The 18,864-nt window shown below is 40.7% G+C and overlaps 1 protein-coding gene across 3 annotated transcripts in view; it reads right to left on the minus strand.

Annotated features, from left to right (window-relative positions):
- Positions 1 to 675: 675 nt before the first annotated feature.
- Positions 676 to 18,864, minus strand: part of Cdc40 (cell division cycle 40) — a 45,381-nt gene continuing 27,192 nt past the window's right edge. For all 3 annotated transcript variants that reach the window (XM_004660630.2, XM_045155184.1, XM_045155185.1), the window contains exons 6-15: positions 18,298 to 18,394; positions 16,270 to 16,409; positions 15,716 to 15,790; positions 13,386 to 13,431; positions 10,866 to 10,967; positions 9,035 to 9,150; positions 8,651 to 8,784; positions 5,052 to 5,128; positions 3,347 to 3,491; positions 676 to 2,468 (exon numbers count right to left, since the gene is read on the minus strand). In XM_004660630.2, the coding sequence (XP_004660687.1) occupies positions 2,291 to 2,468; positions 3,347 to 3,491; positions 5,052 to 5,128; positions 8,651 to 8,784; positions 9,035 to 9,150; positions 10,866 to 10,967; positions 13,386 to 13,431; positions 15,716 to 15,790; positions 16,270 to 16,409; positions 18,298 to 18,394 (1,110 nt within the window). In that variant the 3' untranslated portion in view covers positions 676 to 2,290. The remainder of the gene's footprint in view (positions 2,469 to 3,346; positions 3,492 to 5,051; positions 5,129 to 8,650; positions 8,785 to 9,034; positions 9,151 to 10,865; positions 10,968 to 13,385; positions 13,432 to 15,715; positions 15,791 to 16,269; positions 16,410 to 18,297; positions 18,395 to 18,864) is intronic.

Genomic DNA, 18,864 nt, shown 5'->3' on the forward strand with positions numbered 1-18,864 from the left:
TAAACAAAAACTTTCTATACGCTTCTCCTTCGAAATGAGCCCATTTGATGCTTCTTATTTAGAACAAATACCCCCTGCTTGAGCTTCCACATGTACATATCCACTTAGTTTAATCTTTCTGCATGCATCAGTTGTACTCTAACTTTTAGGAAGATCTGTCCTGGGTGTGATGAAAAGTTGTAGCAAGGAAGATGAGGCCATGATACCACTTACATCCAGTCACAATAATTTTTTGAGGCAAACCCAACAGTTTTTTTTTTTTTTTTTTAAATGAGGACAGAATGGTTCGTCAGAGCTTCTAACCACTGTAGTTGAACTCCAGACATGTGCACCACCTTGTACATGCATCACCTTGTGCATCTGGCTAACATTGGACCTGAGGAGTCAAACATGGGCTCTTCGGTTTTTGGAGGCAAGCATCTTAACCACTAAGCCATTTCTTCAGCCCCACAATATGATTTTGAGATCCTTTTTGTGCTGGGAAAGAACTTCACTTGCTGTGTATTCTAAAATGCCAAGAGAACTGCCTTTGTTATCATTTTATTAGAACATATTAATATACTCACTATGCTACATCCATCTCCCAGGCACCATTTCTTTCTGGAAGTGAATGGTCTGATGTGGTATTTCAAGATTTACGACTTAAAAGGAAACAAACAATGAACATTTCAACACTTTCTACAAAAGAATGCTTTATTCAAAAATAGGATCTTTTCAAAAACGAGAAAACTTTTATATACAGTTACTTAGTGTAGAAACAGTCAAAAACACAATACAATAAATCCAGATTTAGACATTATGATTTGTAACATATACAATAGTGGTGCTGAACAACAGTTTCAATGTATGTTTCATCCTGTCCCATTGTATTTCAGTCATTCACATTTGTTAAAACCAGTGACTGGGACTAAAGAAAGGCCTCATCTGAAGAAGTTCCTCTCACATGCCACCCTTCCTGGCAGATGTGGAAACAAATGGCTGTTGCTAGGCAGTGTGTCTGTATTTCTTTTAGTGCCTGTGTGTAAAAAAAAAAATTCATCCTCACTTTTACCCCTTTTTTCCCATTGGGAATTTATTTACATGTGGCTATAGGGCACAGTTATGTTTTCCAGGCTTTTTTAAATGTAAGTTTCAGAAAGGGAAGCTCCCCGAGGGCGCATGGGACAAGAGTCATGATCACAGGTTGTCCACACATGATTTTGTGCTGCAAGAAGGCACTCTGAGCAGCTGTCAAGACGATCTTTTCCAGCAAGGTACTGAAATATCTCACACCACAATCAAACATCTAATAGAAACTTAAGCAAAGTAGGAAAAACAGCTTGTCAGACTAAAGTGCCATGAGCCACTATACTCAGCAGGCTGACTTCAAGTCATAATCTAAAGTTTCAAAATTATTATTTTTTTAAAACCATGGTCACTGCTTCTCAAACTAAGGAAGTCTAGAGATCTTCCTGGGATGCCGTTTTTTTATTCCAAAGATTTAAAATAAGTATATATTTTTTTCTGATATGCCAAAATTCTGTTGCATTCACAAGCATAAAATAGGAATAATTTTTAAGGCGAAATATGTAACATCAAAGAAATTACAAGATGGCATTTTGGACTATGTCTTCATACCAGCTGTCTATAAGGATTTCTGAGTAACATCGGTGAAGCACTGACCTCGAGACCCTGATTTCTGAGTGTTGCCAGGGCCTGACAGTGAATACAAATAAAATTCAAAGCCTTGGCTTGCTCTCGTGAAGTCCACCTTCAGAAATAATGAACTTCGCTGTCTACACTGATTAGGAAGAATGTCACGGAGAGAACGCTGGACTGAGTTTTAATTTTACAATGTTGGAAGAATTATAGGAATGCTGCAGTCAGCAAGGTTTATACCTTATAGTGCTTTCATGCCATAAACAATAGTGGAACTCCCGAGGCCAGCGACTACACACACTGTAACGACTGGAACACGGCCTGGGCAGCGATGGGAACAGTACCGCGGGGGGATTCGCCCTTCTCTCGGTATGTATTTTACTCTGTCACCTCTGTTCTTTTACCGCCCTTGCACTCGGACTGGTAAGTGTATGGCGCCTTTCTGAGTCATTCAATTTCATTACTTTCTCTGGGATCCCAAAGCCAATAGGGTTACATGAGGCAGATTTACAAAGCTTTTCTTGAAAATAGGTCAACTTTGTAAGGCCATAAGGAAAACATTACCTATAAATCAAACTGTCATCCAACATGTTTAATAATTAAATAGTTAAATAAGACGTGGGATCAAGAATGACCCTCGATAGCTGGAAGACTAATCCCATAGTTTAATGAGGCCATCCCAACCGCACGTGATGACCTTGGATGTCTCGTGTGGGTGCCACACTGCGCCTATGCACACTTTATCATGTGCTTTAAACCGACTGTACAGCTTCGTGGTCTTCCAGTCCCAGATGTTCAATTTTCCGTTGCCATCTCCTGAAATCACATAGCTGTAGCAGAAGGAGAATAAGCTCACATTAGCCACATACCTCAGATTGGCAAGAAGAATAAAGAACAGAGGCAGATCTTCCCTTTCACTGTGAGGTAAAAATGCAAACATACAGTTCTCAGAGTACCAGCATGAAATAGCCATGGCGTGAACTTCTCTAGAAAGCCTCCCCTGTGAAGGGGCTGGGAGTGCTCGAGTGATAATGAATGAGGGATCACGGTCAGTCTCAAGTACACAGAGGAACCAGTTTCCTGTGCAGCCGGGGAACGCACCAGACACTGCACAGCAGTGAGCTTTATACCTTCGGACAGAATCAACAGCAGAAGTCTAATTATCACGCTAAACTCACAAAGCTACAGGGATTTCTAAAGTCCTGCTACCAATATATTTTCACTGTGAGTGAGAAATGAATGCAGTCTTTCGCTTCGCAAGACTGTAGGCTTCACTAATTCAGTGTGACCTAGAATATTCAAAGCCAGGTTGCAGCTTTTGGCACAGGCGAGCTGCAGTACAGTTGCAACCGCCAACCCTGCGACTCAGAACTGATTCTCCTGGTGGGCATCCAGTGGCAGCAATGCAGCACTCCAGCCTTGCTCCAATCCAGACAGAGCAAGACACAGGGCGTACAGACAGGGAGTTGTGAGTGAGGACAGAGCACAAGCCTAATTAACAGGAAATATGTCGAAGTACCAACCTAAAGAAAAGCAAAATGCAATTTTCCTAACTCGTTCATGCTTTATGTCTGTCATGTTTGTCACTTTGACAAATTACATAGTTTTCATACAATTATATATGTCAAAGTGATTTGTGAAGTACTGCTATTTGAACACTAGTTTATACCACATCATGATGTTTGAATATGAGAAGAGTTAAACGTACCTCATGTCTGGGGAAAAGTCCACCTGACAAGCATAGCCTGCTACCATATGGCCCTTGAAAATTTTCTTCTTATTTAATCTGAATCTGTTCTGTGCTCCGAAAATCAAGATTTGATTGTCCATTGACTGGCACGCTAGCCATTTCCCTGAAAAATTTAATACATGAAATATTTTAGAGAAAGACTGTAAAATTAAAAAATGTTTCAAACATTTATAAATGTACTGTCATTTTTCTTTTGTGCCTCCTTACTTTATAATACAGTTTCCATGCCATCTGTAAGGTATAAATAAATCACTAGCAAGAGGTATTTTTATCTAAAGTAATACATTCTTCTCTTGAAATCCTGCTGTTATTAAATACTCATATAAAACTTTTGATTTTCTGAAAATAAGGTAAGATAAAAATTCCAAACTTAGTGTTAAAAGAACTAAGTTAAAATACATTGTGGAATTAATCTGTAATAAGTACAGACAACAGAACTATGGGAAGAAAGAAATGTATCTGGTAACTATGAAATAAATATTGGCTCTGGTGATACAATTTAGGATTAGCAAATAAAACTGCATCCAAAAGAGATATAACAAAATTTTAGTAATTGTTTCTTTTTTTATTATTTATTTATTTTTCAGAGACAGAGACAGAAAGAGAGAGAGAGAGAGAGAGAGAGAGAGAGAGAGAAAGAATGGTCATGCCAGGGCCTCTAGCCACTGTAAACAAATTCCAGATGCATGCACCACCTTGTGCATCTGGCTTACGTGGGATCTGGGGAATCGAACCTGGATCCTTAGGCTTCTCAGGCAAATGCTTAACCACTAAGCCATCTCTCCAGCCCAAGTAATTGTTTATTAAAAGGCATATGCTTTTTTTTTCTGCCCAGAATCATTAAAGTACCAGACTATAAAACTGCATCTTATATACTCATAAACTTGCATCTTTCATACTTGTAACCATTACTAAAGAAACAGTTCTAACATCACCTAAGTGGGTAAATGGCCTTGTTAAATAAAGGCACAATTTTTTATAACAGATGCTTTAAAAACCTAAGTATAGATAAATGGTGACCCAGTATATCACATATGATTATTAAGGTGAGATAGAGACAGAGTCACATGTATCCCAGGCTGGCCTTGAACTTACTATGTAGCTGATGACCCTGAACTTCTGATCCTCTTGTCTCTGCCTCCCCAAGGACTAGGACCACAAGTACACATCACCAGGCCCAGTTTAGTGCTGGAGCTAGAACCCAGGGCTTCTTGCACGCTAGGCAGGCACTCTATGAACTCGGCAATATTCCTAGATTTCTAGATTTTACTTTTTTGATCTTTTACATGTAAATAGCTAAGGTGTTTTCATTGTGGAGATAAGACCATACCCCACTCAAAGAGATGTGCTTGCTAGATGACTCACTGAACCTAACTGTATTGAAGGGTGAAGTACGAAAAACTAAGAAACAAAAAAGCTAGCTGTCAGGAATCCTTATATGCTACCTGGTAGCTATAAATCATTGATTCTTTCATTTTCTCCAAACAAGAGTGGGTGAGGTGACTCACATATGAAAACTAGCAATTATTTCTAACATTGAAGATTCCTTAGACAAGTATGGCAACATGACAGACTTCCCCTAAAAGAGAATGGCCAAGTTTAGGGGCCTAGAAGGCATCCCGTTTTGGAAGCTCATTTAAGAACACACTATGTACCAACTCACCGTTTGGAGACAAAGTCACTGCGGGCATTGAGTGCATGCTGGGTTCTGCTATGTACTTGAAATCCACAGGGATATCCCTAAAAATTGGAAAGAGCATAATGAACAAGTCATTTACAAAAGCACAGTTAGAAGATCTTCAAAGCAAAAGAAGAGTACTCAAATAAGAACGAATTCTTAAAATTAATTTTAAAATATTAGTTATTTATTTATTTTCAAGCAGAGAGAGAGAGAGAGAGAGAGAGAGAGGAGGGAGAGGGGAGAGGGAGAGAAAGATAGGAAGGGAGGAAGGAAAGAAGGAAGAAAATCCATGGGCTCAGCAGGGCCTCTAGCTGCTGCAAATGAACTCCAGATGAATGTGCCACTTTGTGAATCTGGCTTTTTGTGGGTCCTGGGAAATCGAACCTGGGTCCTTAGGCTTTGCAGGCAAGCACCTTAACCAATGCACCATCTCTCTAGCCCTATTTACTAATTTTTTTTTCATTCAACTTCTTGGATGAAGAAAAAAAAATCACAAAATGATATGGTATTGCTTTTAAGGTATTGACTTTCCTTGAAAATTATGATAGTGGTTTTATTTTCTATTAAATTTTGTCATTTATTTAAAAGTTTGCTACTAAAGATTCTTTAATAATGAAATCATCTTAAAAGGTAACATAGTAAGCAGAAACAAGATGTCTGAGCAAGCAAGTAGGGTACATTGTTTTATCTGCCAGCAACTTTAACTCATTATTACCCTGAAAACAAGTAGGAGAGGCAAAAAGCCCTTAGCAATGTGAGTTTATGACAGTCACAGCCTGGGGAATCTTTGAGCAGTTTAATCTGTCTAGAAATGACTCAGGCTAAGGAGATTAAGTGCTTGGTACCAAGCGTATTTTCAGTTTATGTGTGAAGCATTTCAAAAGCGTATAGTATAAGAGAAAAAGCATTAAAATACAAAGCAAAAACCCCACAAAAATATGTGAGTGACAAAAAGCCTTTTAAAATGCAAAAGTAATCACTTAAATGTAGAACCAAACATATCTAAGTACCTTTTCATTTTTATAATTTTCTGTAATAAAAAATATCTAGTAATTCTGAAGGCAGTTTGGAAATTTGTTGTTTCTTTTGGGGCTAGAAATGATTTTTTTTTTTTTTTTGAAGTAGGGTCTCACTCTAGCCCAGGCTGGTGGCCTTGAACTCATGGTAATCCTCCTACCTCTGCCTCCCAAGTGCTGGAATTAAAGGCAAAAGCCACCATGCCTGGCTTAGAACTGATTTTTATGAAGTAACACAGAGAACATAATCTTATGAATAACAGGATAAGCAGCAATTTCAAGTTCAAGATAGGGTACAAGTTCTCATGCTTTCTTTGGTTAATTAGAAAATAATGTTGATTTGCTTCACACAGAATTTCCTTGTTCACTTATCCAGCCATCTAAAAGGAACATATGATTAGAAGGAAGACTTCAGGACAATTGGGGAACAACACCACAGGTCAGCTTGCCAATCTCTGAGCTGCCTTTATCCCCCTGGGCAGTGGCCGGAACTGACCCTAGTCTACGGAGGAGCCTCCACTGAAGAGATTCATATGTCTCCTCATATTTATCATTAGTGGATAACAATTTTATACCATGGGTGGAAACAAGAATACTTTCTAAATTCAACCAGCTGTATTTCAGGTTCACATGTTTTGGTAAACATGAAACATTCCAATGGAACTTTATTTCAAGGTACAATCAACTCTACAACAAGAAGTAAGTTTGAACTGCCCTGTGGTCTTCATTATTTCTAGCAAACTGCCTTTTAGGCACAGTTAAATTTAATATATATACCATTTTTCTTTTTTTTTTGGTTTTTCGAGGTAGGGTCTTACTCTGGTCCAGGCTGACCTGGAATTAACTCTGTCATTTCAGGGTGACCTTGAACTCATGGCAATCCTCCTACCTCTGCCTCCCGAGTGCTGGGATTAAAGGCGTGCGCCACCACGCTCGGCTCCACTTTTCTAATTAAGATAGTACACTTCAACATAGTAAGTTTAGCACTCATTTCAAATAATCTTTAGTTTCGAAATAAACTTATTTCAAACAGTTAACCTCCTGCATTGAGCTACACATACACTCCACTTCAAAAAATGGAATGACTCTGTCCTCCCTAGAAACATTTAGGAGCATCCTTTTTGTGGTCAGTTTCTATTCAACTATGTTCCAGGATATATCCAAGATTGAGAGATGGGACCATTCAGCCTGGAAAGATTTTTGGGTGAGTGAGCATTAAGGCCAACTGTCCTCTGCGTGAACCTTTATGGAGAATCCCCTATTTATCATTATTGTGATGTATAACTGGGTATACATATCATTAAAATCAGATGCACCATGGGAAGAGACAAGCACAGCAGAGGAAAGGGCTGTAACTCAAGTTTGCCAATCAAAATAGAGAACCACCCTAACTACACCCCTTAGCAACCAGCCCCACCTTCTCATGGACTCTTTGAAAAAGATGGCCAGGCAATGACCCTGGGTCCTCGAGTTCATTATCATTCAGGGGGTCCACTGCCCCTCTGGGCAGTGCAGTCACATTTGCATGTTCACTTTGCTCTTAATCAAGTTTCTTGATGCTTTACTTTTTTGTGTGAATATTTTCCAGTTCTTTGAACATGGTGCCAAGAACCTGGAAATACCCAGGCAGGGACCACTAGTAATAATCACACTCACCCACCATACAAATGTTCTAATCACACATTCATGTATTCACACACCACATACACATGTTCTAATCACACATTCACACATCACACACATGTTCTAATCACACATACATGCTTTCACACACCATGCACACATTCTAATCACACATACATGCATTTGCACACCACACACGTGTTCTAATCACATATGCATACATTCATACACCACACACACATGTTCTAATCACACGTGCATGCATTCACAACCATACACACATGTTCTAATCACATATACATGCATTCACAACCACACACACATTCTAACCACAAATACATACGTTCACACACCACACACACGAGTTCTGATCACACATGTTCACACACCACACACGTGTTCTAATCACACATACATGTGTTCACTCACCACACACACGTTATAATCACACATACATGCGTTCACACACACCACACACACATGTTCTAATCACATGCATACACACCACACACATGTGTTCTAATCACACATACATGCATTCACACACCACACACATGTTCTAATCATGTGTTCACATACAATAAACATGTTCTAGTTACACATACATGCATTCACACCATACACATTCAAATCACACCTACATGCATTCACATACCACACACATGCTCTAATCACACATACATGCAATCACACCCCACACATGTTCTAATCACACATGGATGCATTCATGCATACCACACTCAAGTTCTAATCACACAGACATGCACTCATACCACACACACATTATCCAAAGACTGTGAAGGGAGGTATGTTTAGTTCCCAATCGTAGGCAGTTTGACCTGCAAGCCAGGACCACAGAACATTACCAGGCTTTGTCTTTGGTGGCACATTTTTAAAGTGCTTGTTTTATGCCAGTCAGGTGTTCAAGTGATGTACACGTACCATTCCCAAACTCTTAGGCTCTTGTCATCAGATGTGCTCACAAATCTTCTGTTCTCATCAACAAAGACAATGGTATTGACCGCACCCAAATGCCGGTCATATTCCTGTACAATTTCCCCACTTCGAATGTCCCACTGTATAGTAAACAAGAAGAAAGGTAAAGATAGAAAGTGAGCAAATTTTATGAAAATCAATGGAGTTATACTTTCCTTAAGCAAAGAGTAATGATCTCTGGCATGTTTTTATGAACTGTTTTCTACTAGGAACCACTATCACTCAGGGGGCCCTAGAGGCAAACATTTACTAAGTTAATATTCCATAGTCTTGCCTCTACCACAACATAAAGCTCAGGAATCTTAATGGAAGCACTGCAGAGAGACTTACTTGAACGATCTTCTTATCAGACATTCCAGCCACAAAGAGATTCTGTTTATCTTCGTCAGGATTGAATTTGACACAGTAAGGTACTTTTCGGTTTGTAAATCGTGATATACACTGCCCTAAAACCAAAGTATCAAGTTAAATAAGAAAACAAATGTGGCTATTAAAGGATGACAGAGGCATGGAGATCTAGTGGGCACTGTTTAATAAATTTTGAGGCAGGGCAGCTTGTTTGCTCCTTATTGTACTATAAACTACATGGTTCCTTTTCATACAGTCTTAATGATTCAAAAAAGTTCATTCCACAAGACGTACCACCGACTGTTGGGGAGAGAAATTCTAATCTCACTCACACAGTAGAATATTTATTTTATTTTATTTATAAGCGGGGAGAGGGAGAGAATATGAATGGGTGTGCCAGGCCTTGAGGCACTGCAAATGAACTCCAGATGCATGTAACACCATGTGCATCTGGCTTATGTGGGTTCTGGGGAATTGAACCTGGGTTCTTAGGCTTCACAGGCAAGTGCCTTAACCACTAAGCCATCTCTCCAGCCCCCAGCAGAATATTTTGAGCAGTAAAAAATTACTGATATAAAATATGAGTGAATTTCATGTCATGTTGAGGCACAAACAAACTAGAAGATATGGTCCAATCCTATCTGTAAAACATTTAAGAACAGGCAAGAGGCCCCATGACCACAGTAGTTACTAGGAAAGAACACAAGAACTTGGGCTGTGTCCTGGAGATGTTCTATACCTTCATCTTGGTGGTACTTAAATTCATAGGTAGGTTTACTATAAAAAAACCACTGACATTTAAGCACTTTATACACTGTATATAGATCTTGGCATCTTCATCTTAAAAGAACTGCAGAATGGTTGTTGCAGCCTTGGTTACAGTAGAATCATCTAGTCCCCAGCCAGGACTGACCATGAAGGATGTGTGGGTAGGGCCCTGGCACCAGTCATTGGAAGCTCTCCAAATGCTCATAGCATGCAGCCACAATTGAGACTCATGACTAGCAAAGCAAGGAATGTGGGGGTTAGCATCAGAGACACCCTGGTCTGTACCACTCGGTCAACTCAAGCTCTGTGATGCTGAGAAACTATATGATTCATTTTCTTTGCCTATAATGTAATAGTGATATATTACTTATAGGGATATGTTAACATCCAATAACATTCTACACTGTAAATGTTGAGCATAATTTAATGCTTAGTAAACATGAGTTATTATCATGATTCTTAAAACTCAGTTAAGAAAGATAAGGTCTCACTCTATAGCCCAGGCTGGCCTTGAACTTGTGGTCCCCCTGCCTCAGCCTTCTCAGTCCTGGCATCCTAGGCATGTACCTTCACAGCTGGTTCTAAGAGATGGCTTTCTAATAAGATAGAATCATATTAGCCACAAAGAACTGAAGCAATCAACATGGCTATGCATATGTGAAACTGACTGGCTTGTGGAAGTTTAGACGTACATATCAATTTGAGCAACTGTGCTCATCAGACATGTACTGTGTGCTTTTATGATGGGTACTGTGCTGTACTGCACTGGGTGATGTGGGGAACAAAGAGAGCAATCAGATGGTCTATGGAATATTTTTAACTTGTTTGTAAATCACATGGGGAGGGAATAATGCTTCGCAGTGAAAAAGCAGCTTAGACCATTAAGTTTCAACTCTACAAACATACTCTATGACACCAGCAATTGTCAATGATGTGAAAAGCAGCAGTTAGAGGAGGACACTGCGCCACAGAGGACCACTCTTACTATTTCACAGGGAAGAGCTAACTCAGAAGAGGAAGGCACATGCAGTCAGTGTGCTCTTACCTGTCTCAGTGTCCCAGAGTTTAAGATATCGGTCATAGGCTGCACTGAGGAACTGTGTCCCCGCTGTATTGAAGCAGATGTCTCTGACAGCTTTGCTGTGACCTAGGGCAGAACCCACAGACATGGTCATGAGATTTAGCACTGTATCTGCATAAACACCACCAAGAGAAGCAGCACTAAACAGTAGCTGCAAGAAACGCTGAGTCAAGATGCTCGGAAGCCCACCTCCTGATTTACCAACCATCTGTTGTGTGTGGGCTGTGGAGTGTGGCTGCTTTGCTTCCTACAAGAAGCTCTGCAGGCGATTCTGATACACAATATGTTGGTCAAAAACAAGAGAAAGGGCCTTTGAAAGTTGCCATGGCTGGGAAGAATGTAAGAGCCAAAGAAAGAGTGGGGCTCCTTACAATGCACTCTTCCAGTCACAAAATGGCCTGCATATCCATGACCTCGCAGTGCCTGACACTACACACAGGTCCCTCACTATAGGAGGAAAAGAAGATGACATCAAAATAACAGAGAGACTGATTAAGAGGGGGAAGGGATGTGATGGAGAGTGGAATTTTACAGGGGAAAGTGGGGGGGGAGGGAATCGTCACGGTTTATTGTCTATAATTATGGAAGTTGTCAATAATTAAAAAAAAAGAAGAAAAATTCAAAAAAAAATAGAAAAAGTTGCCATGGTATGTCTTAGCATACAGTGCAGAATCTGAAGGCTAACCAGCCCAGGATGCAATGAGACAGAAGTCTGGTCGCTATTCTGGAGTTCTGTGTCAGGCTGCTCACCAGGTCAGAAGTAAAACAACGTGACCTAAATCTGCAGCCCAGAAAACTGTAGCCTTTGTTCAATAATTATATACTTCTGTGATCACAGTACTTAAATTTCACAGCAGTTGGTTCGGAACCTTGGTGACTAAACTGCTTTGGAAACTATAATATTAGTTGCATTTGTCCTCAGGTGGCATTGAACCCTAATTAATTTTATGGCATTGATTATGCTTTACTTGAAAATCAATCTGCCAGATGCATTCATCTTTTGAAAGTTTTGGGGTCAAATATAATGAAGCTAAGCGAAAGTAGAAGGTTCACTGTCTTTGTCACTTTGGGGTGCTCTTTCCAGATTTGACTGTGCCACAGTGAAGCGCTGTGCATCGTAGTGGTTCTGTTTTGATAGATTAACGTTGGGGTCTTTCTCCTGCACCCCGCTAAGGTTTTAGGGTCTCTGTGCAAATGTACACTATTCAGGATGTTGCGTGGCCAACTAGACTTATCTCTCGCCCGTTCTACCACACCAAGACGCGCACAGTCACGCGCCAGGGGGAAGGCCCACGCCAGCCTCGCGCTGCTCTGCTGAGCCACCCCGCCACGGAGCTCCCACGGCACGGTCATGGCAACTAGGCATGCTTTTCCCCGCAGAGCTGCTGTCATCTTCCCAGGGAGAAACCTGTCTTCCACTGAACAGTGGTCTAGTCCAGGGGATGCAGGCAGAGCTCTAACCCACCGTAACTGATTATGTCCCTTGGACATAATTGTCAGCTTTTTGTAAGTCTGACAGGCCGTGCGGCATCTTGAACGGCATTCATTTGCACAGAGGCTCATTAGCAAGGTACAGGAGAGAGAGCCCTATGTTCATCTAGAAGCAGAACCACTACGATGCACGGTGCGTCACTGCGGCACAGTCAAATCTGGAAAGAGCACCCCACAGCGACAAAGACAGGGCATCTCGGCCAGGAGGGCTACTTGCCACACCGCCTGTCCGCGCCCGCCTGCCCCGCTTCTTCAAGGCGTCTCCTCAGCCTCAGTGTTCTCCTGCTTCACATGGCCTCAGCTCGCTGGACATTTCCACCTCGGCAGGCCCCAGGCCACTTACATTCAACAAGTCTGACATCGCTCCATCTTCCCATGTCCCCCCCTTAGTGAATGGCACCACCACTCACCCAGCCACCTGAAAGTCATCTTGGACAGTCCTGCCTCTCATCATTCCAACCCATTACCAAATCCCACGTTTTTAAACTCAGTTAACTCCCTTCTTCTCTGAGGCTTTGGTTCAAAATCCCACCATGACCAGTCCAGACCGAGGTAACGGCTGTGGCATTCATCGTTTTTCCTTCCAGCTTGCCCTCTCAAAGTATCCTCCACATTGCCACGTGATCTTTGTAAACTCCAATCACACTACTTGCCAGCAAGAGCTGCTCAAGGCCCCCTCCTGCCGTTAGGACGCAGTCCCTCTGTTAGCGGCACAAATGGCTCTCTCTGGGGGGCTCCCCTAGCACGACTTTTCTCCCCGCTGGCTTCTACATGCGCTGGCTTCTACATGCGACAGCACGCTTTCTCCTGTCGCTGCTTCTGCGCTCACTTGCTGCTTCTCCTGGTCTAGCTAGGAGACTTTGTCCTTCTTCTAGTCTCTGCTGGAGTCTAGTCATACCTCTTTACTTCAGGGTAGTAAAATTACTGCTGATGACATTATCATACTTGCAAAGCCTTTGCAAACAGATTTATAGCCAGGGAGAAAAGCATTACCAATAAATGTTCGCAGACAGCGCCGGTCTCCATAAACTTCCCATAGCTGGCGAAAAAGAAACACATGGAAATATTAATTTTTCTTTCTGATACTAGGAATTGAACCCAGGACCTGATGCACGTTAGGAATGTGTTCTACAAAGCAACACCCCCATCCCTGGAGATAGACATGTTAACAACAGTCTTCTGTCAGTAACAAGTCATATTCCACTGTGTGCATGCACGGATCTTTTTGGACAACAGGAGATTAATTATTAATATTGTTTAGTGTTGCCAGTTTGGGTTATATTTTTCGGAACACCCAGGATATACACATACTATCTTTATTTCTAAAGAGGTTTTCTAATATCAAAATATCAAGAGAATTTAACTATAGATAGAATTTATACATGTAGTTTAATTTTCTTATTTTTCTTTTCCATACTTTATATATTTTTTGCAATGAGCAGCTTCTACTAATAAAATAATAAAATACTACTAATAAAAGAATTAAATGTTATTAAAACTGCCATATAACTTTTGATACTGGAAGTCTTTTTAAAACATTTTTTTTTTTTTTTGGTTTTGTTTTTTTGGTTTGTCAAGGTAGAATCTTGCTCTAGCCTTAGCTGACCTGGAATTCACTCTGTAGTCTCAGGTGGCCTCGAACTCATGGCAATCTTCCTACCTTTGCCTCCCAGGTGATGGGATTAAGGGTGTGTGCCACCACGACTGGCCCCTACTTTTCTTTTTAAAATATTTTATTTATCTATTTATTTATTGGAGAGAGAGAGGCAGATAGAGAGAATAGAAGTGCCAGGGCCTCCAGCCAGTGCAAATGAACTCCAGACACCTGGGCCACCATGTACATCTGGCTTATGTGGATACTGGGGAATCAAACCTTGGTCCTTAGATTTTGCAGGTAAGTGTCTTAACCACTAAGCCATCTCACCAGCCCTAAAAAATACTTTTCTAAGTTACAAGTATTTTAACCAGTTCATTCTCATCATATCTACGCAGGTGAATACAAAAGCTTCAAACAAGCTCTATTCTTGTCTGTTTCTAATCCAATCCTTGACAATGTTGCTACTGCTCTGAATAGAAATCATTTCCTGGCCACCCAATGCCAGCTACAGAGTCTCAGGGTTCTGCAGCATGCCAGCGAGGACTCTTTGCTCTTCCACTCTGGCACCCACAGAACGGCTGCTGGTTTCAGCACAGCCCACGCAGACTCGTTCTAGTCACTCTTCCTGAGCGCACTCAGGCGACCCCCTCCACCTCAGCTTTCCTGCTCAGGTATGCTCCTCTCTGAGCCCAGGATGTCTGCACTGTGCCTGCCAGGACCACTATCCCTTACGCCACAATGAAGTGATCACCCCACAGGCAGGGTCAGTGCTTTCCCAACTTGTTTATCTAATCGGCCCTGCACGTAATGGCGACCTAATAAGTGCTTAGAGACTTGACCTATACTGAACTCTATGCTCCTTTACTTGGTCGAAGAGAAGATCAAAATCTCAAATAACATAGCTTGTATAAAGTGAAGGTCTAAGAAAATAAGGGTTTCCATTTCATAAAGACAAACTGTCTCTATTAAAGACAAAGGCCTACAAAGATGCTGATATTAAGAGCAGCTACTTTTACATATTGCATTTTACATGCTCATCAATTATTTACAAAGGATCAAGACTTTGATGATCCATCTTTCCAAGCCCCAAGGGGATTGGGATTTATTGAACCATCCTAATGATCTGGACACAGAAAAGACACACAGGAAAAGATAAGGACTGTTCTTTCAAATTTAAGATTGGTTTTGAAAAATGTTTTCTTTATAATCAAGTTAACATGATTGACAACTGAGATTTTTCCACCACACACTGTTTAGCAGAGCAAAAGGCAGAGGTAGAACGTCCCAAGAAGACAGAAAGTGGGGAGATGCTGGGAGCATCTCTGTCACTTGGCAACCATCATGTTCAGAAGAAAAGAGGGAAGTATACTGCCTACTCTGAACATAGGGGTTTCCATTGCGTGTCTTCTCTTTCTCAATAGACTACATATCCAAAACCTCAATTAAAAATGCATTATTAGTGATTAAATATTCATGTGTCTAATGCCAAAGTGACTAGATTACACGCGAAGTGGTTGTCTAAGCTTTAAGAACTGTCTAGCCAATTGGACCACAGAGCCACGTTGGATTCTACTAGTCTGGAAGAAGGTTATAAATAGCTGTATTCACAGGGCTTAACAGGAAATAATTAGCCTCTAATTGCCTAACTTCCCCAAATTTATTTATAATTAATCAAATACACTTAACCAAACACTGGCTTTCCAGCATTCTGCTACTGAAAACTCACCTTAATTTTACAGTCCATGGAACACGAGAGCAGTAAGTGTCCAGAGAGAGGGAACAATCTGACTGCGCTGACGCCCTGTGAAACGATAGCAGCAGTCACATAAGCATCTTTTAAACACCGACTAGAACTGAATGTAAGCAAGGACAGTATATTTTAAAAGGCGAAAGATTTATACACTCTCAAGAGAAACCAGAGTATGGGGACAGTGTATTTTCAGCAACTGAATTTGTCCTTTCTTCATTCCAAATAGCATGCCCTAGAACAGGCATCAGCAGTTCTAAGAACTGGACTTATTAACACTTAAGATTTTTAAAAATGTAAAAAACAAATTTAAGACGCTGAACCATGGATACTTATGGCATAGCCAATCCAGATGGCCTTGAAGATGTAAGTCACTATGACTGATGCAGGTGACTGTTTCCAAAGCCCAACTCACATTTATTTCCAACCTGACTTCCCTATTCTGGCTTGACTTCCCAACATCTACTGAGTATTAATCGTCTGTAGCTTTACTACCAAAACATTACAGCAAATGGGAATAGCAACTTGCTTACCTTCGTGTGTCCAGACCACACATGGATTTGCTTTTTGGGAAGGTAACACTTTTCAGGTGGCACAGATGACCTTAGATTAACACCAACATCCTGAGGTATGTGAAGGTAGGACCTGCCTTGATAGTCATACATTTCTTTAACTGAAACCAGATGAAAGAAAGCAATGAGCAAACAGAAGCCACAGTCAGAAACCGAGATTCTTCTAACGGTGGCGCTTATGTCATCCACAGGGCTATGCTTCACAGAAAGACTTGGGTAATAACATCCTGGTGATGTGGAATGTTAATGTTATCACCAGTTAGCTGAAATTAGCCTGAGATAGGAGAGAGAGTATTTTTGTGTTCCTGAATGCCCAGACAGTATTAGAGCCTTCCTGGGATCCACACTTCCACCACTCACTCACACATTTCAGCGAGACACACTGATGAAGAGCAGTCAGCTGCAGTGAGGGAGAAAAGGTGATACTTAGGTTGTGTGGGTCACTGGAGAAGAATCAGCGGCCAAACAGGATAAAAAGGAAGTGAACACAAACCAAAGAGTATCAGCGGGTTTTCCGTAGACCTCACTTTTATGCTCCTTGGTTCCTTTCCCTTGGCTTTGCTGCGTTCACTAGAAGTGCCACTCACTGCCACAGTCACATGGATGACTCCCGTGACAGCTTTGTAAATGGGGGCTGTGAGAGTGAATGTGGGGGTTGCAAAACAAGCTGGCTAATAAATAAATAAACCTGCTAAATGGATTTTGGCTTGGATTAGGACAAAACTTCTAACAGTTTCTGAAATGGCCTGAAACATCTTTTTGCCATTTGGTACTACATATTCATGTAAAGTGATATTCTCAGCGGGGACAATTACAAAATCAAAACATTGATCAACTCTGAAAAACGGTGAACTGTTCTCTCTCCTGCGGTACCAAATATTCATCTAAGACTTAATTATTATGTAAAAATAAACATCTCATTAGTATGCAAATTTGCTTTACTCTTTAATAAATGGTAAAATTATATGTAAGCCAAAGAAGTTTTTTATCATTAATGTTTGATTTGCTATATTTATTTTATACACTTGTATACCTAGGGTCATATAAAAATCTCGCGGTCAAAAGGGGTCAAGGTGAGTAGAAAAACTCAAGAAGGCCTGACAGATGATTCAGCTACTCTGCCAGTCCTATATCCCTGTGTAGTTTAGCAGCATGCCTGCACAGACTGGGCGCTCCATAAAGGCTGGCTGTTAAAGCTTATGGTTTTACCACAGCACCACACACTCCTTGGACATAGAACTGGAGTTTGTGAGACCAAAGTCCAGCATGGCCTCCTCACCTCTAAATACCTGATGCGTGAGCAACACTCGCAGGACTGAGGCTGTGCTTTCCAGCCTCACATGATCACTGCAGAATTTCCTAACTGCAACTAAGTCTTGACAGACGGGTATGTTCTAGAACATTTGAAGTCAACTTAAGTATGAGCTTAATCTCCAATCTATAAAGCTTATTCATTTGAAGTTAAATGTAGTAACAGCTGTAAACTGTGATGATATGGGAACATCAGCTTGGGAAAGAAATGAAGTTCAATGACCGAGGCACAACAGAGGTGACTGTATTTTAGGAATTGCTTCTTGGCGTTTTGGCTAAGATTACAGATGACTTAGGTTTCTTCTTTATTGACTTTTTAAAAATCCACCAACACTTGAACAAAAATCATCTGTGGCTCCCATCGATCATGCTATGCTTGTGGTTCCTGCATCTATCTGCGGGATGCAGACTATTCAAATAATTAGTCTTTTTTTTTTTTTTTTAAGTTAGGGTCTTATTCTAGCCAAGCTGATTTGGAACTTACTTGGTAGCCCAGGCTGGCCATGAACTCATGGCAATCCTCCTACCTCAGCCTTCTGGCAGCTGGGTTAAATGGCATGAGCCACCATACCCAGTTGTAAATAATTAGTCTTAGTATAATAACGGTTTTTAACAGGTAACATCAGGCAATTGATACTATATGAGAAAAGTCAGAGGAAACTTGAAAGTTTATATTACCGTGCAGGATAGTCTTTTCTTCTCCAGGCTTCTCTTCTTCCTGTTTGCCCTTTTTCTGCCTTTTTGCTGTGATTTCATCTAATTCTTTTTGTTCTTCCTAAGGAAATGATGACATAAAGTTTAAAATGAATGTCTGAGAACCTTATCATGTCTAACGGGGCTTATATGTATATTTTTGAATTTGGGGATTTGTTTGGTTATATATTTTTTTATCCTAAGCTCCATAAATATGCCTCATAGGAAAACCTCAATTCTTTCATTGCCAGAGAATGATGACCTCTCACACAGATTACAAGATGACATTAAACATGTCACAGGCACTAGGCAGTACTTTAAAACTGACTTTATGTACAGTTCCTACTTCTGGAAACATGTTATGCTAATTATGCAAGTGAGAAGACAAGGCAGTTAAAATCTGGGACTAGAAGGGAGACTGTTTTGGTATACAATGTGGTTCATCTGTAAACAGTTTTTACATCATCATGAGGACATTTTTAACCAACCTTTTTAGAGAGAATTTCAGGAGGAAGATTAGGAGGCAGTACATCCATATGTAAAATAAAGAAA

The sequence above is a fragment of the Jaculus jaculus genome, chromosome 7, assembly GCF_020740685.1.
Source record: "Jaculus jaculus isolate mJacJac1 chromosome 7, mJacJac1.mat.Y.cur, whole genome shotgun sequence".
In the NCBI taxonomy this organism is placed as follows: Eukaryota; Metazoa; Chordata; class Mammalia; order Rodentia; family Dipodidae; genus Jaculus; species Jaculus jaculus.